The sequence below is a fragment of the Myodes glareolus genome, chromosome 24, assembly GCF_982192425.1.
Source record: "Myodes glareolus chromosome 24, mMyoGla1.1, whole genome shotgun sequence".
Taxonomy (NCBI): Eukaryota; Metazoa; Chordata; class Mammalia; order Rodentia; family Cricetidae; genus Myodes; species Myodes glareolus.
The window spans coordinates 43,042,273-43,062,425 of NC_142049.1; the positions used below are offsets into that span (position 1 = coordinate 43,042,273).

A 20,153-nucleotide genomic window follows, 5' to 3' on the forward strand; every position below is an offset into this window, starting at 1 on the left:
TGACACCATGCCGTATGCCCTTTCTGCATCTTGCCACAGCTGCCAATGGCGAAGGCATGCGACATGAGCTGGTATCATCCCCCTCAACCCGAAGCTTCCTATGATGGGAGGGCATACATTTTATCAGACATTTGTTTTCTACTAGCCTGGTGGATGCACGATGTGTCCCTGAGCGTGGTGTAAACAGTAAGGCATTTTTATCTCCAGGTAGGAGCTCTGGATGAGCCTTTCAGAGAAGAAAGGAGCCAGCCGAATGTTTCAAGACAGGGGAGCAAGCGTGTTAATACCATTGTGGAGTGGCAAGGGTCCAAAGGGAAAGAAAAGGAGAATTTCTGCATTTCCCAGCCCGCGCCAAAAAACAGATGGCAGTGTTGACAGGAGTGCGTTTAGCAAAACTGCCACTCTGGCACGAGCTACCTTGCCAAGTTGGCAGCTGTCGTGTTTAGGAGTGTGGGAATTTATCATACAGGAATCTCAGGGCCTTGGAGATGGGTTCTTCCCATATAAGTCAACTGGGGGTACCCAGAATGTCATTAGGGGCAATGAATAGCTGTCATGGATATATCTAGAATACTGGCGTGGGGGGCATAAAAAATAGTCAGGGAGGACTATTTTTAAGTGAAGGAGAAGGAAAGACCCACTTTCTCTTCTGAAGGGGTCACGAAGAGAAACTGAGGGTGGGCACCATGAAGAGAGCCTAAGAGAGGTGCAGCCCAATTGCAACAGAAGACCCCAGCATTTTCAAAATGCTCACAACAGGGAATGACCGTCAAGAATAGCAGCAGGGATGGAGTGGGACCATTCCAAAGCCTGGAAGACAAGCTGTGTGTGCTGCAGAAGGCAAGCCAAAGAAGTGACCCAAGCCCCCTGGAGGAGCCTAGACGGTCATGAGGGAATCCCAAGTAGTGGACATTGATTACTTACATTTTGGAGTTTAGTTTTACTTTGCTCAACTGGGGAATGTGCCCTTGTTCTTCCCTCTGGAAGTTAGAAAGAATTTAATTTATTTTTCATTCTTTAAGGACCCGACAGTTGAGAGACTTTAAACCTTTAGGAATGAGATTTCGGGAGTTTCACAGAGGCTCTCGACTTAAAAAGAGTGACTATTTTGAAAGACACAACTTTTAGAGTCTTTTCATTTGTAAGCTGTGGGACTTTCTAAGTTTGTCCAATGTTTTCTATTGTGAGGCCTCCATTACTGTGAAATCTTGGCGAGGAACACTAAAGAAAGGCTGTGGTTTAATGGTGATGTGTTTGTATATCAAGATAACAAGAGGCAATTGTGTTAGCTAGGTTTTCTTTTTTTTTAACCAAGTTGACACGTGCTGTAGTCATCTGAGAGGAGGGGACCTGGAAAGAGAAAATGCCTCCATAAGGTCCTGCTGAAGGCAAGCTTCTAAGGTATTTTCCTAATTGGTGCATGACGGAGGAATGCCCAACCCCTTGTGGGCATTGTTACCCCTAGACTGGTGGTCCTAGTTTCTATAAGAAAGCAGGCTGAGCAAGCCATGGAGAGCAAGCCGGTAAGCAATACCCTCCCGTATTGCTTCTGCATCTGCTCCTGACTCCAGGTTCTTGTCCTGACTTCCTTTGTTGATGGACAGTGAGTGATGTGGAAGAGTAAGGTAAATAAACTTTTTCCTCCCCAGCTTGTTTGTGATCAAAGTATTTCATCACAGCAATAGGAACCCCAACTAAGACAGAAGGGTGTCAGTGGATAACGGGGATCTGAATATTTCTGTAGAAGAATAGGATACACGCGAACCTTGGTATTCAGAGAGAAAGCTAGATGGGGAATAACTATTTGAGTGGGTGAGTAAAAGCACAGGTGGGAAGTTTTTGAAGATTTGAGAGATAAGAAAAAGCTGTCAGAATGGATGATCTGCCTAATTAAACATTTTGAACTTTTTATTTTTCCTCAAGGTGTCAGGGACTCCTAATATTTTTAGATTGGGTCCCAAATTCTCAACTTTGGATTTTAAGATGTGTTTGTGTTGTCTGGGAAAGGATTGGAAAGGGCTGAGGTTAGAACAGGGAGCAGGGAGGTTCTGGTAGTGCTGAAGAAGAGGGATGCTGAAGTCATTGTCAGGGTGGGGAACGGAGAAGCGAAATTGGGACAGAAGTTTTGGTTACTCACACTGGGCAAGAAGCAGGCCGGGGAGGAGCTGGTGGAGATGGTGGCATTGTTCACTGAGAAGAGAATACAGAGGTGAAGCTGGGTGGTGTGGGTTGCTGCAGGTCCTGTGTTTACAGGAAACAGTCTACACTGGAGATTCCCGCATGCTTTATTAGAAAACGCACACAGGGTCAGTGCGGGGTTCAAATCGGTGCCAAGGGAAGAAGCAGAATGAGGTTGAAGATATACACACAGCAAGCACCTCACTTCTTCCCACTGGGATGCTGAGTCAGAATGGCCTTTCAGAGTCGTCCTGAATCAGGCAAGGAAAGCAGAACTTCGTGTCATTTAATGAATCTTCTATTGGCTATGGGCTGGTCTAGTAAGGAGCTTGACTTTGGGCAAGGTGGCTCCCCACAGCCCAGCACAGACCCTAGATTAACAGTTGCCTGAGACCTGTTGGGTTGCATTGTTCCAGTAGCTGTAGAAATACATTAGCTATCACAGAGGGCTCTGGGCGGCGTGTCCCGGCACCCATCTCACAGAAGCATTGCATTAAATAAACCAGCGTTTGTTTCTGGGCTCTCCCTTTCTGTGTCTATGGAGACAGGGCTGGGCAGATGTGAATGTTCCGTGTGGAGGAGAAGACTGCGGGTCCAGGTAACCACCAAATTTAATCAGCCCAGTTTTAATAGATACAGAAATGGAGGGTCTGAGAGGTGAAACGGCTTTGGGAACTAAAGGCAAGTGTGTATTTATTTCTGTTTCTCTGGAGAGCTGGGGCTAGAAGGGTCCTTATCGGGCCAGGAAAGGGTTCATTCAGACCTTTGCTTTCTGTTCCTCTTGAAGTGACTGGAAAATCTCGTAGAGTCAGAGAGGGGTCACAGCAAATTGACATATTCTGCACATGCTTAAAGTGAGTCAGCAAGTTAAGTCAAGGACTGGGTCTCTGCAGAATCTCAATTGAGCTGTTTCTCTTTGAAATTTTCTGCAGGGCCAACTTCCACTTTCTGCCCTGCCTGTGAGCCCACACAGCTCACCTCTCGCAAGGCCTCCCCTCCAGTGTGCTGATGTAGCAATTGGTTGGGCTGGCTTGTATTTCGTACTTGTCTGAGTACGGTTAAGTACATCTAGGCTCAGGGCGCTCACCTCCCATATCATAAAGAAGCGCATATGGAATCCTCCCTGTAGCGAAGCGTTGATGAACAGAACATACGCCTTTTACCCAGAGGCTCATCTTATAGCAGGGCTGTCTGCATCAAAACTACTGCTAATTGGGCTAGGGAGATGGCTCAGCACATAAAGTGCTTGCAATGCGAGTATGAGACCATGAGTTCAGATTCCCAGGACTCAGAAAAATCTGGACATGGCTACATAATACCAATGCTGGGAAGGCGGAGTCCAGCAGATCCCTGGGAGCCGCTAGCCAGCTAGTCTAATCAGTGAGTGCTGGGGTCAGTGAGAGACGAGAGACCCTGCCTCAAGACTTAAGATGGGGAGAGACAAAGGAGGACACCTGATGTTGGCATAAAGTCACCACATGCCCCTGCTTCTACCTGCACTTGTGAGCATGCACACGCACACACACACTAATAAAAAGAGAGAAAATCCAAACACAAAACTTATTGCTAATTGCCCGGTCATGGCAACTAACTTGTTTTCATACCTTATCAAATCAACTTACCCTTTGGTTTCTTTGGCCATCAATTGGGTGGCTTTGCAAGGGAATAAAATCAACCCTGAAGTTTGGCTGATGGCCTCAGGGGACTCACATCTCCCTATTCACGTTACTCTCCCTATGATTTACATCACATCACATCACATCACATCACATCACTTACATTACATTTTGAGGCTTAGACTCAGGGAATCTATGTTCCTGTTGGCATTTTGAGCCTCTGAGGACATTTTGTAGCACAGCATGACCAGGTGTGAACTGTCTCTCTGTTTTCTTGCAGCAAAATGTATCTACGGAGGAAAAGTTCTCGCCGAGGGCCAGCGGATTTTAACCAAGAGCTGCCGGGAATGTCGAGTAAGTTTGTCTGTGGTCCCTGTCACTTCCACAGAGCAGACAAAAGACAGACATGTGGTGTTCCTCTGTGGGGCATGTTGGCCGAGGTCGGTCCCTGATGGGCAGAACCGGTGGGCTGGAGTCAAGCAGAGAGGATCTAGCCCGTTTCTGTGAAACAAGCTTGAGTTCAGTGGCTAGCACAGTTTGAGAAGCAGCCAGCGCAGGAAGGTTGTGAAAGAGCAAAAGAGATAGGCGCTATCGTGGATGGAAAGTTGACAGCGGTCCTGGAGAAAGGTTATGAGGTGGTGTAGGCAAGTGAATGTTCCATACCAGCTCTGACTGGGCCGACTCCACTTCCAAGTGGTAATAGAATTCTAGGAAATGCCCCGCCCCCATTGATTGTCCTCTTTCCCACCGCCATGAAATACATTATAAAGAGCATTGCTAGTAAACATTCAGCCAACACCGGCGAGGCAGGCGATGCATCCCAGAATTTGACTGGGCGCTGAATGCTTTATTTCAGCTCTGCCCTGGATCTCTGTGTACAGCAGTGACTGCTGAACCTCTGTGTAGCCCTGGGATGTGTGGACACAGGAAGCAAGTGGTTTTCTTCATAAATGTGCAGTTTAGTGTAGGAGAGCGTGTAAGGAGTGAATAGAGAGCGTGTAAGGAGTGAATATACGGTAAACAGAGGAGAAGGACCTTGTGGGCTCCTGAAATGTTCCCATGTAACAACGAGGAGAGACAGACACACTGAATTATTCTACATGGTCAGTCTCACCCTGATGGTCAGTCCTTCACACTGTGAGCACTGCACACTACCATGGACTCTACATCAAGGCCAATCAGGGCTTTATGGAGGTGATGGACAGTCTTCACTAGTAATTATTTCCTGGGTAGATGGAGATGAAGGAATATTCTGGCAAGGAGAGGACATTTGCAGGTGCCCAGAGCCATAACAAAAGAGAATACTTATTCATATTTAGGAAATTGTGAATAACTTGACTTGGAGATGTTTTAGGGTACATGTGGAGTTTGAAGACAGATGAAGCTGAAAACAGCCGTAGACAGGTGAACTTGACCTTTCAGGGAGACAAGTGTCCCCAGCAAGTGCATGGAGATATATTATAGCACACATACATATATTTGGGGGGCAGTGGAGGGGTCACTGGAGGAGCAGTGGATATAGTTGAACCATCAGAGGCAAAAGCTGACTAAATTTCAACCTGTGGCAGTGGCGTGGCAGATGAGTAAAGGGGGTTGAAGAACTATGTAGAAACAGAACTGAAGAGCTTGTTACATGGTTGGCTGTGGGTGTTGGGGACGGATACTGGTGTCAGGGTGCCATGTCAAAGAGAGTGCTAGTTTATAGTTTTGGTTACAAAGAACAGAAACACTTCCTGAGTAATATTACCAAAAGCAGTCAAATGTTTTGAAAGCAATATTTAGGTGAACTGTGAAGTTCCTAAAATCCAGAAGACTGTGTGACCTAGCAGAGTCCAGGGATATTTTCAGAAGTCAAGAAGTAGATCACTTAAGTGGAGAAGCCATTCCCAAGAGGACACCGAGGTATTCAGAGAAGTGGAGTGGGATCCTGAGGCCCCAGATATGCTAGATGCCTGCATTAGGCAAATACTGTATCTAACTGATCAAGAGGACAGTGTTCTGTGGGAAAGGAGGGCGTGGAGAACAAATGGAAATGGTGAACTTGACAGCTTTGCTGTCTATTTCTGTGAAAGCAACTCCCTAAAACATAGTGACTAAAATCACTGTATGAGGTGCGTGCACGTGTGTGTTTGTGTGTGTTCACATATGTGAATGTGGAGGCTAGGCATAACCTTGGGTGTCAACCTTTAGCTATCTTCAACACTTTCTCAAGACAGTGTCTCTGAGTTGGCCTGGAACTTGTCAAATTGGCTAGCTAGTCTCCTCTCTCTCTCTCTCTCTCTCTCTCTCTCTCTCTCTCTCTCTCTCTCTTCTCTCTCTCTCTCTCTCTCTCTCTCTCTCCTTCTCTCTCCTTCTCTCTCTCTCTCTCCCTCTCCCTCTCCCTCTCTCCCTCTCCCTAGCATGGGGATTATAAGTGTACCCCCACCATACCTAGCCTCCTAGCCTTTTATATGGGTTCTGGGAGTTGAACTCAGGTCTTACACTTGGCGTACACGCCCCCAACTAAAACCAGTGTTTTTGTTATCTCTTGTGGTTGTGTACATTGAACACAGCCCCGTGTGCAGTTCTCACTTGGAGTTTCAAGGTGGTTACAATGTTTTGGCTATTGTAGGTAGAATTTTCTGCTAACTTCAGAAGTTAGAATGTTGGTTGCCCAACATGGCTTCTTCATTCCTATCTAGGACAATTGAAACAGGTTCTCCTGTTTTTTTGCACATGACTGTGTGGATATTTTCTTGTGGAACAATGGTTTTAGATATTTCTCACATGGAGACTACCTCTCCCCAGAACAAACCTTTTCAAAGACTCAGGTAGAAGATCCGATGCTTCCTATGACCCAGTCTCCAAAGCTCTGTGGCACCACTTCCTCCTAATTCTGTTAGTTACATCAGACTGGCCAATTTATCATGACTTATCATGAAGGAGGTTGCTGAGAGGATGTGACTACCAGGAGCATGCATGAGTCATTGTCTGATACAGTTTTCTATTTGAAAATACCTGTGTCCACGGACCCATGCCTTGGCTAGCAGTTATTAACACATCAAGTATTGACTAGAATCCATTAACAACCCCATCCTTTCATTGAGTGAAAATCCTCCTCTTAGTCTTTACTTTTGCCCTCTGGAGGGTGTGAGAATGGGTTTGTTTACCCTGACAGGGTAGTATCTTGTCACCTGGAAGGAAGTCTTAGTTGAAGAATTATCTAGATAAGGTTAACTTATGATATGCCTGTGGGGATTGCCTTGGTTGTTGATTGACTCAGCCCACTGTGGGCGGCACCATTTCCTATGCTAGGCTCTGAACTGTAAGAGTGAGGTAAGCTGGCTGAGCACAGGAGCCAGCAAACAGGTGGACCTTGGACCCCTTGTCTCTCACTCTGCTCTTGACTGTGGGTGTTGTACTTCATGTTCCAGCCTTGATTTTTAAACTGTTATGCAGTGTACCCTGGAACTGTGAACCAAAAAAGACTTTTCCTCCCTTAGGTGAATTTTGGTTAGGTAATTATCACAGCCACTGAATGACACTGGGACTCGTATCTCAGTGTCAATAGATGTTGGGTGTAGGTCTCCTTTGCCAGCATCAAAGGTGGGGATGGGATGACAGTGAGGACTTTTTCATCTCTTCATCAACCAAGAAGCCCCCAGGCCTGAGAACTGGCATAATCTCCAGCCCAAGATAGGTGCATCCCGATGGAGAATGTCGAGCACACAGAGGGAGAAGAAAATGGAGTACTTGGCACTAAATCTTCAGTGAACATGAGCTGTCCTTATCTCATATGGCCCTGCCACTCTCCTTGAGTACAAGTCTGGATGGGCATGGTCTCTGTAAATGGTTTCCCTTATGGGGAGGACAATTGATTTAGATTCTACCTTTGCTTTTCTCTTCCACCCTAGGGAAAGGTGAGCTGATTAAAGGCAATCCTGCCCACTCTGCTGTGACCCACATTATAAGGCCATAGGTCTGACACTCACTATACCTACTCTTTTCTTCATTTTGAGCAAAAGCTTTAGTGACTCTCACCGAAGTCTTAGTTGTGACCAGGTCCTTGTCACCCTCTGAGATGATCAGAGCAGACATGCTTGAGACATGTAGAATGAATGGGCATGGGCTGAAATCATGTCTTATCTGAGTAGCCTACGGGTATGAAACAGACATTCAGTATACTTTGGGTCATTTTCCTCCGTGTTCAGGATTAATAACCTAGAAAAAAATTGGATCAGATAACTCTTTGCACAAGCAGTATGTGTGTACATGCATGCATGCGTGCGTCTATGTATTCAGGGAACAATTTTGCCCTGTTTTGAAAAATGATTTACTGACCTTCTGCAAATATTTGAGTTATTTTGTCCACGGAGAAAGGAGTCATTTATTATCATATGTAACATGTCTTGTATTCTTAGCTACTGTTTGAATATTGTCTAAGACAATTAAAACATGTTATGACATTTTAACTTCAGAATAACCCTACAAGGCACGTACTACACAGATGTGGGACTCAGGGTCAGGGACTAAGCTACCTGGAGGCTGAGTGAAATAGTTGGAGTAAGAACTTGGTGGTCTGGCTGTGTGATTTCTTTTTTAGCTTTTTTATGATGTCCCTTCAGGCTTATGTTGATTTGTAACAATTCTTGGTTTCTAATTTAGAGAGGCAGTGTGTTCTTTTCTTCTCCTGTTACGGTGAAATACTCTGACAGAAGCAAAAGGGAGAATGGTTTTGCTTTACTCATGGATTTAAAAAAGCATTTATTTTTTATTCTTTAAATTTCACACAGGTATACCATGAGTTTTAGCCATTTTCACTTCCTATTATCCTTGGTATTGATATCATTTTTCTTTTAATTCCCCCTTTACTTTCCTTTCTTCCCCGGGTACGTGTAGGTGCCACTGGGTTTAATCATGTTTGCTTGCATGAGCATGGGTGGGAAGTTGTTTCTGAGTGAGGGGAGCTTATCAGTGGCTACACAACTGAAGAAAAGGGCATCCCTCCTTCCAGCAACTATTAGGTGTCAGTAGATCTTCCAAGACAGGTGGAGCCTCATGGCTCCCTTCCCCATCCCTGATATAATATTGATGGATCTAGTCTTGTGTAGGTCCCTTCCCCATCCTTGATGCAATGCAATATTGATGGGTCTGGTCTTGTGTAGGTCCCCTCCCCGTCCCTAATGCAATAGTGATGGACTTGTCTTTTGTAGGTCCCTTCCACATCCTTGATGCAATGCAATATTGATGTGTCTAGTCTTGTGTAGGTCCCTTCCCCATCCCTGATACAATGGTGATGGGTCTAGACTTGTGTAGGTCCCTTCCCCATCCCCGATGTAATAGTGATAAGTCTAGTTTTGTGTAGGTCCCTACCCATCCCTGATGCAATAGTGATGGGTCTCGTCTTGTGCAGGTCTTGCTCTGGTAGCACAGGGGCACTGAGTATATGATGAGTGCAGCAGCCATGTCCTTTTTGTGGCACACTCCCGTCCTCCAGCTCCTACATTCTTTCAGCTCGGTTGTTAGTGTCCCCTCTGGGATATCATGGTAGGGAAGTCACAGCAGCTAGAGCTGAGGACGTATTGTACCCGCAATCAGCAGGCAGAGCAGTGAATTCTGGCGTGGGTTGGCATCTCCTAATTCAGTCACTCAGAGGATGGTGCCACCCATAGTTAGGTTGGGTCTTCCCCACTCTTGATGTCACCTAGATAATGCTTTATAGGCATTTCTGGAGGTCTCTCTCTCTCTCTCTCTCTCTCTCTCTCTCTCTCTCTCTCTCTCTCATCATTATTATTATTGTTTATTGATTTTTATTGAGCTCTACATTTTTCTCTGCTTCCCTCCCTCCACCTTCCCTTCATCCCTCTCCCATGGTCCCCATGCTCCCAATTTACTCAGGAGAGCTTGTCTTTTTCTACTTCCCATGTAGATTAGATCCATGTATGTCTCTTTTAGAGTCCTCATTGTTGTCTAGGTTCTCTGGGATTGTGATTTGTAGGCTGATCTTCTTTGCTTTGTGTTTAAAAACCACTTATGAGTGAGTACATATGATAATTGTCTTTCTGGGTCTGGGTTACCTCACTCAAAATGATGTTTTCTAAATCCATCCATTTGCCTGCAAATTTCAAGATGTTATTTTTTTTCTGTGATTAGTACTCCATTGTGTAAATATACATTTTCCGTATCCATTCTTTAGTTGAGAGACATTTAGGTTGTTTCCAGGTTCTGGCTATGATAAACAATGCTGCTGTGAGCATAGTTGAGCACATGTTCTTGTGGCATGATTGAGCATCCTTTGGATATATACCCAAAAGTGGTATTAATGGGTCTTGAGGAAGGTTGTTTCCTCATTTTCTGAAAAATCTCCACACTGACATCCAAAGGGGCTGTACCAGCTTGCACTCCCACCAGCAATGCAGAAGTGTTCCCTCTACCCCACATCCTCTTCAACATGAGTGGAGGCTTTTCTCTTAAGTGACTCTTGATCTTCTCAAGTCAACAATCAGTGTTAACTAGCATACAGACTCAGGTCAGAACACACTGATTCTTCCACAAAGGACGGTTCTATGAGAGGCCATAGAAGAATTTGGAGCATTTTTAGTGACTGTGGTCAGTAGGGACAGAGGATGATGATGGGTGTTGATGGGATTTGGTCTGCCCTGTGCAGCCTTTCTCCGTGTTTAACCCCCCAGCACTGTATAGCTTCTGTTGTATGTAAGATACTAACTTCTCCCTAAGAAACCTAAAATGTTATTCCACAAGTACTGTCTTGAGAGAATAGGGGAGATGTTGGTTCAAATAATATCTGTTCTTTGGTTCAGATAGGGATCTTTCTTTGAGGGAAGGCTACCCAGATCTCCACCCATTCCTGTTTTATGGGATTGGATAAGAGACAACTTTTGTCTCACATTCCTTCACAGATGTTTCCCAGAAGTTAACACATTAGTTTTAAAAAGATTCCCCCCCCTGCTTTATCTTTGTGTCTGTGCGTGTTCATGTGCCTGTGAGAACAGGTGCACTTGAAGGCCGGAGGTATTTGATCTCCTGGGCTGGAGTTAGAGGAAGTTGTGAGCCAACTGATGTGGATCCTGGCAACCAAATTCTGGTCCTTGCAAGAGCATCCGAAGTTCATAACCACTAGCTATACCTTCAATCTAACATATTAGTTTTTAGACTATTTGTTTCTTTTTTTTTTTTTAAAAAAGGTGAGATTATAGTTGGGCGGTGGTGGTGCACACCTTTAATCCCAGCACTTGGGAGGCAGAGGCAGGTGGATCTTTATGAGTTTGAGGCCAGCCTGGTCAACAAGAGCTAGTTCCAAGACAGGCTCCAAAGTTACAGAGAAATCCTGCCTCGAACTCCCCCTCAAATTTAGAATAATATGAAGATTTCTTCCTCCATAGCCCTCTCCTTGGTCTCCTTCAAATGCATGCTCTCTTTCTTTATTAATTGCTATTGCATGCACATATGTATGCACATATATATTCTTAAATATAACCTGCTCACGTGTATAACGTTACTTGTATGCGCGTGCTTAGCATTGGATAGACAGTTGGTGTGCTCTTCCCTGAGGGAGATGATCTCTTCTGCTCTCAGCACCCCTTTGTTGTGTTAGTCTTCATGAGGCTTCGTGGGGTTTCCCCCATCCACTTTGGCATGTGTATTGGTGTTTTCCTTGTCGAGCTCCGGTTTAGGCAATCTTGTTGGTGAGACCTCCTGGGTGTAGTAGCTTCTGACATTGCTAAGAGACAGGATCCCACAACGAGGTCCCACCATATTATCTTTAAACCAAGATCAATAACTCCTAATAATCTCATTTCCATTTGCCCCACCATCAGTTTTTATTTTTCTGGAAGATTTCTTCTGCGAGGTGACATTTTTCAACTTACAGATGTTTGTGTGTTGTTAGAAATTCAAGTCGGAGCCCAGCAATTTGTGTAGAACTTGGAATGTTTACATTTGACCGCTGACACAGAGTAGTTGCTTGGAAATAGGAAAAGAAGAATAGCCGCGTTTTTATATTAGCACGGAGCTCAGTGTAGAGGTCACAAGGTGCCACAATCAGGACTGTTCAAAAATAGGAATGACAGGTTACATTTTACTGGCAATAGTTCTCAAAATAGAGTTGAAAAATGTTTTTTCCTGGGCTTCAGTGGATTTAGGTGTACTTACATAACTATGATTTCGGTTCATGTTATTTTAAAAATATGCAGATTTAAACTTTGGAGTTTGGTCTTACTTAGCAACTATATTAAAGGTTAATTAGAAGCCTCAGCTTTGGGCCAATGAGATGGCTCAGTAGGTAGAGAAACCTGCTGCTACCAAGTTGATAACCTGAGTTCAGTCCCCACAACACCCTCAGCTGGAAGGAGAGCTAACTTCTGCACATTGTTCTCTGACTGCCACATGCATGTCATGGAACATGCATGCCCCCAAAGAAATAAATAATGAAATTTTTAAAGAATTGTTGGCTGATGTAATCACTAGATAGGGGAAGCTCCTTTTACAGAATGATCACTTTTAAGAAGTCTTCTGTGTCAGAAGTGAGATTTGAAACCACACCTCCAGGAGTGTGGGGGTGGGGAGAAGGGAGGGCAGAAGGGGAGGAGGAGAGAAAGAGGAGAGGGAGGAGGAGAACCTGAGGGAACAGGATGGTCGAGATGGGGGAAGGACCAAGAGGAAGAGCAAGGAAAGAGATATCTTGATTGTGGGAGCCATTATGGGGCTAGCATGAAACCTGGCACCAGGGAAAATCCCAGGAATCCACAGAATGGCTACAGCTAAGATCATAAGCAGTAATGAAGAGTGTGCCTGAACTGCGCTTCCCCTGTCATCACAGAACCTTCATCCAGTCTCTGATGAAAGCAGAGGCAGAGATCCACAGCTAAGCACTGACCGAAGCTTCTGGAGACCAGTCAAAGAAGTCAGGAGTAAAGGAGTCAGGATTATGACAGGATACCCACTGAAACAGTGACCTGAGCTAGTGGGGGCTCACCAACTCCAGACTGATAGTGGGGGAACCAGCATAAAACCAAACTAGGCCATTTGAATGTGGGTAACAATTGTGTGGGTTGGGCAATGTGTGGGACCACTGACAGTGGGACCAGGATTTATCCTGAGTGCTGGAGCTGACTTTTTGAAGCCCATTCTTTTTGGAGGGATACCTTTCAGCCTCAATATAGGATGAAGGGCGTTGGTCCTGACTCAGAGTGATGTCAGACTTTGTTGACTGCCAATGGAAGCCTTACCCTCTCTGAGAACTGGGGGAAAGTGGGGAGACCTGGAGGAGGGGAAGGAGTGAGGACTGGGCTAGGTATGTAAAATGAGAAAAGATCATTTAAAAAATAATTAAGAAGAAATCTTCCGTAGCATTTAAAGTATTTTTAGCAAATATATATACATATGAAGGTATACACACACACACACACACACATATACATATATACATGCACACATATTTGTTAAACATGCTGCAAAGTTTTGGACTTAGAGGGGAAAATGTAAGGAAATAATCATCCGGAATCTGAGTACCCAGAGATGAGTTTTTTAGCAGTTAGTACTTTGATAACGACCTTAGTGGAATAGTGAAACTCATTAATAGTCTTAATTTGAGCCATCCTAGAAGCTGACTGTGCGCTAAGGCTTTCAGCATGAGTGACGGGTTCAGGGAGTGCTCCCAGCAGGACCCATCAGGCTGTGGATACAATAGATGGTGGGTGGGAAGAATCCAAGCAAGGGAGAATTCAGTTGAGAGGGCACATATAACCTGAACATAAATTATAATTCAGAGACTGTTCATTTCGTATGTATAGGCATCATATACTATCAAGCCATGGGCTCTTGTCATGGGGTTGGAGAACTTGAAGGCAGCTTCCAGCTTTCTGAATGGATGCAATGATCCATGTGCCCTCTGTCAGAAATGAGCCAATGTTAGGGTGTTAGGAAAGCATCCAGAACTTGGATATGGGAGCACAGTTTGGTTAAAAAATATTTAGCAGTTCTTATCAATGCCGAGGCAATGTTGCAGAACCAGTATATTACAGCGGGATGATAGGCTTGGAGTTGATAGTGAGTCATTTATTCCCTTTACGGCCAGTGCAGTTCCTGACAGGTAGGCGCTTAGCATCTGTTGCCTTGTGCTAACCATTTAATTCCGATGTCGACAGCTGGTTTAGACCTATCATTTGCTGTTGAGGTTAGATACGCACCTCTGTCATCTGACCTGAGGAATGAGTGTAGACTCTAGTGGGAACAGAGGACTGAACAAGCAGGATCAGGGGTTGAATCTTAGGATCGGTCCCCCATGGAATCTTGGGAAAAGTAAGCGTTTGGAAAGCGCACCAGAGGAAAAAGATAGGAGACAGAATGCTAGGGTGAGGCTGGCTGTGTCGGAAACTTCCAGAAAGAAGAGGAAGCCATGTTGAAGAAAACTTACTCTGAGTTGAGTAGCTGATGTCTGTGGCTCACTTTGTGCTATCAACATGACAGCACTCACACAAGAGTCTGTGTTTCCTATTATATCTGGCATTTAATGTTGTATTTGTGCGCATCTCTAGGAATGAGTGTCCATTTGACAGAGAACTGGTGAAGGGATTAGCAAGTCTCTTAGAAACATAAAACATGGCACCTGTCTCTCCTGGCTGTGTAGCTCGGTCTTGTCCCCTGACCAGCCTGTGTCTGGGACTGCATTTGCCTAAAGCAAGGCTCCTCTTCTTGGCTGTCTTAAACATCCTTGCAAAGGATGGGAGAGAAAAACTGAATGCTTTAAAGAAAGTGTCTCCAACCTTTTCAAAGAAAGCACTTAATAGGCTAATTTTAAAATTTCAGCGTAAAACTAAATGCAGACACCACTCACACCAGCAGAAAGGACCTTAGATCAGCGAGGCCATCAGTGTACAGTGGCTGAATATTTAACATTGTTGTGAATTATGTTGTTTACAGGCAGAGGAAATCTAATTTTCTATGTGTCTGATGTTCTGTCATGCCCACGTACCTTGTCTACAATCTTGGCCTGTAAAGCCTCTTTCTTACTCAGTTGCTCAAGTTCCCGCCAATGTGGCCCCTTCATTATTTCTCCCTGTTTGGTCAGAGCTGATGACACTGTGTAGCATATTAAATTGAATTCATTAGAGCACATGTTAAAAGTAATTTCTGCAGTGTATTAAAGCTCCTAATTTAGGAATTATATGTCTCATTCCATCTGAATTGTAAGTTGGCTGAGAACAAGGAAGAAGCCCTGTTGATGTCTGGTGACAAGGCTGTGGCCCGTGGAATGTGGGAAGTGCTTCCCAGGAGTCTGTTGTACACAACACGGGTTGCACAAAGTGAGCTATTGCAATTTACAGCATAGAACTCAGGCTCTGACACAGGAGGCCGCCACACTTAGCTGTCAGCTGTTGCAAATTATCAGCACGTCGCATGGGCATCCCTTTGCATTGAAAAGGAGACTTGAAAAAAAAAGTGACTAAAACTTATTGAAACCTAGGCTGTTTTGATACAGAAAGGAAGCCGGCTTTCTCTCCCTGGACTCATCAGTTTGACTTGTGGGATTGTCTTTCTCGGTGGAATTCCCGAGAAGGCTCTCGGTATCCCTTTGGTCACCTTTGCAATCTAGTAACAAGGACCATTAGAAGCGCCTGTGATTGGCCCTGGACCTGAACTAACTCTTTCCTGGTATTTGGCTTCTAGGATGGAGTCTTGGTAAAGATTACAGAAGCTTGCCCTCCACTGAACTGCTCCAAAAAGGATCACATTCTTCCGGAGAATCAGTGCTGTAGGGTCTGCCGAGGTGAGTGAGCTTGCTGGAGGCTTCTGGGCAGGGCTGGAGGTTGGCGCGGAGCTTCGATGAACAGTGGTGCAGATGGCAGCTTGCCTGGCTCATCCCTCCCTGGTTTCAGAGACTTGCGGAGCCCATCTACCTTTGTCTGAATTGCGGCTCCGCAATTGTAAAATGAGGATAATAATAGTATCCACCTCATAAGACTGCTGGGAAGATTAAATGGGATAACGCGGGAGCACGAGCAGACGGCCCAGCGTGGGACAGACATCCAATAAGCAGCGGCTTCTGTATTGAAGGAAATGATAGAGCCTGGAATAACAATCATAACCATCATTATTACATTTTCTCCCGGAGTGGAGTGCTCCTCCCTGCCTGCCTTGTCTATGGGCTAGTGTTCTCTCGGAATGACGCACAACGTCAAATAACCTCGCTTGCCGATTAATTCTCAGGCAGGAATTGTTTTCTTTTCTCTTCCTGGACCCTCTTTCTTTAACACATTTATCCTTATGCATTCAGTTGTTAGCTTATAAATGGGTGCTTTCCCGAAGTTCTTCCCTGGGGAGAATTAGGCGGGTTAGGAGAACCTAAAATGCATTCAAAATCTTAACCCACTAATCCCGTTAAACATAGCTACTAAGTCATGACTGCGCCTATTCCAAGCACCTCCCATTCTCCAATAGCCACTGGGGTAGAGACACCCTAACAGGATTTTTGTGCTTTCTGAGTAAAGGAGGACCCAGAATCTAATAGTTTATCTCGGTCACTTCACATTTAATCCCTTTTCTCCCCCCACCCCCATCCTCCAATTTGTTCTAGAAAGCATTAGCAATATTTTTCTTTCTCTAAAGACTTACAAAGTAAATATTTTAGCTTTCACAGAGCAGTTTTCTGTTACATTTTCTTAATGCTGCCGGAGGCACAAAAGGACGCAGAAGTGTAGGTGTATGAGTGGGCTCAGCGGAGTCCAGAACTATTTATAGGCATGCCTGGTAGCAGGTCCTGATTGGCTGGTTCTGTACTCAGCACCTTCTGATATGTGTGGAAAACGTCCATTGTTTTGATGCGTTTTCATCTGAAGTTGTGATTGCTCTCAGTGGTTGGTTCAACTCTGTAAAATCTCATTGCTCTCTAAGAATGGCTGCAGAATCAGGAATAGGTAATGGTGCCCTGTGCCCCAGATTTTCTGCCTCTGCTGTCCATGATTTTTCCCCGGGAGATGAGAACAAACCTCTGTCCACTCCAGATAGGGCACTGGAGATACACCGAAGAAATAACTGAAGAAATAATTACACCCAAGTCTATCTTGGTGAACCAACGAGTTTATTGGAGTGAGTCATAGAAACATGTCTGGGGGCTACTCATGGGTGGTGGGCGAGGAGTGGCTCCCAGGATCATGGGTGTGGGCCTCATTCTTTCTGAGCCTTCTAAACCTGTTAAGTGTTTGTGCTTTGGGAATTTTTTAACTTTTGGAGTCTCCTGAGCGTCCTCCTGGGGGTGTCTCCTTTCCGAGGGAAGAGCATATGGTTAATTTGCAGCTGGGAGATCTTAGAAATGCCTAAATATTGAGTTGAATTTTCAGAGAGATGCTTGTATTGGGAACCAATAAGGCTGTTAGGTAGGCCTTACAATTTAATGCAAAACCCATCACTGGCTGTTTGTTGAGGTGCCAGGTGGGCTTCTGCTTCTGCAGATCCTTTCTGATTAATGGCTTCTTTAGAGCAGAACATTGATCAGGGCTCAGAAACTCAAGAGGAATTTCACTGTGCTGACCTACTTTACAAGAGGCAGTCCTGCCTCTGTTTGAGCTTGTCGGGCGCTCACACCTTTTGTCAGCGAGACTGCTGGTGGGGTGTGTCCCATGGGCGCACCTGGCTCCCACGGGAAGCGCTGTGGTAGCATTTTGCCAAATCTGGTTCAGGTGCAGAGGAATAAGACGTGGCGGCAGACTTCATAGAGTCCACCTTAGTGAGGGCCAAGCTGTGGAGCTGAGGGCTTTCCTTTTTGCCTTCATGCATGCACTCTCCTCTGTTAAGTATCTGGAAGGAGAGGGTGAGAGTTTTCCTTGTAAATGCTCGTATAGTTTAGGGTTTCTTTTGTGTTCTAAATTCTGCGTCTTCCACGGGACACTAAAGTTCCTGTTCAAAAAGATGCAGGGAGGAGGCTTCTTGGAAGTATGGCAGATTAAACCCTCTTTATCTTTACTTTCCTTGACTTAAAATTTTTTAATTTTTTAAATACATTGTTTAGATTCCCACATTTTATTTTATTTTATGGGTATAAGACTGGCATGTATGCTGTGTGTGTGTGTAGGTGTGCTGGGAACTGAGCTAGGATCCTCGGCAGGAGTAGCCAGTATTCCTAACTGTTAAACCTCTCTAGCCCATCTCTTGACATTTTATTTATATTTCATGTCTCAGAATTTAATGTTCCAATTTCCTTATTCACAGATAATGGCTCATGGCGAATTCTAACTTCTAATAACAGCTTCATATACAAAGTTCTCTTTTAAAGAAGAAAGACTCAAACATGTGACACTTGACTGCTAATTAATTCCTGGGGCAGAAATTATTACATTTCCCCTTTCTGGAATCCCCTTCTTTATCAAATTGACTCTGCTGTCTGCAAATGTCAGCTCAAGCATTGCTGCCTCTGTGAACTTTTCACTCAGAATTAGTTGGTGTAGAAGTTACCCTGATTCGGGAAGTAACCAGGCAAGCTAAAATATAAAACAATTATATTTTTATTTATTATAAGGGGAAAACTCACAAAACAGTAACGAGAAGTCCAAGCTCAGCTATGCTGCAAGGGAACCACACAGAGAGCACACCTGGGTCGAGCGCCATTTTTCTCCGGGTCACAGAAACCTGTACCTTAACTTGGTTCCACTTGGTTGGCAGAGATTCCCCATCACCTCCCCCTTTTGTCTAAATAAGAACAAACCAAACCCAATACAAAACTATATACAATAGGAACAGATATCAAGTATAAAATTACAACCAACATAAACAATATTAACCAAGGAACACATGATAAATGTTTTAATAGACATTCTTTTCCAAAGAGTCTAAGTCTTGCATCAGAAATAGGCTTGGCTAAACCATAAGAGGATGGTAACTATGACTATCTAATCTTCAACCCCAAGGAAGGCCTGAGAAGGGAGATAATATTACTTGAGTAGGCAGGAAGTGCAATCAAGCAGCTTCCAAAAGCAAGAAGTATATGACAGAGACAATTGGGTACTTGAGTAATCATCCAGAGTCTCATTTGCAATGTTGAAGCAACCAACTTTGGCTAAGACCTAGAGTAACTGACAGACCATTTTCAGAGGCAGGAAAGTTTTCATAACCGTCTCACCCTGTCTTGGCAAGGTTTGGCAGTCCTTTTCCTTGTGTCCTGCTTATCCAGTTTGGATACCATGTACTTTGTCAGTGGTTGAGGCAGGGACAGTTCCTTGCCCCGCGGCCAATTGTGCCAAGAAGAAAACAAACTCTGAGTGGAGTTTCTTCGGTGCTCAACATTCTCTTGGGAATTGATTGGTGCTGTCAGGAGCAATCATGTCTCATGTCAGCAGAACCCTAAGTTTATTTAAATGCTATGTTCTACAGATCCTTGAAGTGATTGAAGATTACCTATCTATGCAGAATACAATCTCTATGTATCTGAAGAACCTAATTAATCTGACTATATGTATAACAAACATGAACAACTATTGACCTATATATAAATATATATATAAATGTATATATTTAATGCCTATATAACTCAAAGACTAAGACTTCTTGTCAGAATATTAAATAATCTGTAAACAAATGTGCAGCAAATGAGGACAATGACCTCATAATGTAAGCAATGCATCTTGATCAGAGGTAAGAATAATATATAATGCAATACGAAAATATATCCCAAAAGTTGTATCAATATACAAAATGTCGTAAACAGAGGTAGAAACATGTCTGCATACAATCTGACAGAATAACTTTGCATAGGTATAAAAATATTGTGAACAGAAATAACAAATATAATTTGAACTTGTATCAATATACAAAAACTATACCAATGTAAATTATCCATAAATAATAATAAATAAATAATAGCAATAATTACATAAAATAATAACAATAAATAATAATAACAAGTATTCACTCTATTATCCACTATTATTATAAGTGTGAATAAGTTCACACTAAATTACCTATTATCCAATTTGATCCCCCCTTTTATTTGAGCCAGCATAGTTTCCACCCCAACCCTACCTTATACAAGTAATAATCAACAACCCCTAAATGGTGTTCCCAACCCTGAGGACAAACTTTGTTGGGAGAGCAGATGTCATCTTCTAGAATTGCTTTCAGCTGTCATGGGTGATGCTCTTTTTATGGGATCCTGTAAAAGTAAAATGATGGTTAAGTTTCAAGATTATTGTCTAGTATAGTTGCAAATGATTTCCCAGCAGTTAATAGGGCTTTTTCTGAAGTTCTTTTTTGGAGTTCTGGCCAGAATGTTGTGAGAAAGTGCATCATTTCAGTAACTGGTACCTCAAAACCTGTCTTGTAGTAGTGCTATCAGCATCATGATGTCATCTTAACCAGGTGGAGTTGTTG

At 43.9% G+C, this 20,153-nt stretch overlaps 1 protein-coding gene across 3 annotated transcripts in view; it reads left to right on the top strand.

Moving 5' to 3' along the window:
• The window catches only part of Nell1 (neural EGFL like 1), an 822,199-nt gene that overhangs the window by 229,925 nt on the left and 572,121 nt on the right, over nt 1–20,153 (top strand). For all 3 annotated transcript variants that reach the window (XM_048442384.3, XM_048442394.3, XM_085682700.2), the window contains 2 exons: nt 4,075–4,148; nt 15,462–15,561. In XM_048442384.3, the coding sequence (XP_048298341.2) occupies nt 4,075–4,148; nt 15,462–15,561 (174 nt within the window). The remainder of the gene's footprint in view (nt 1–4,074; nt 4,149–15,461; nt 15,562–20,153) is intronic.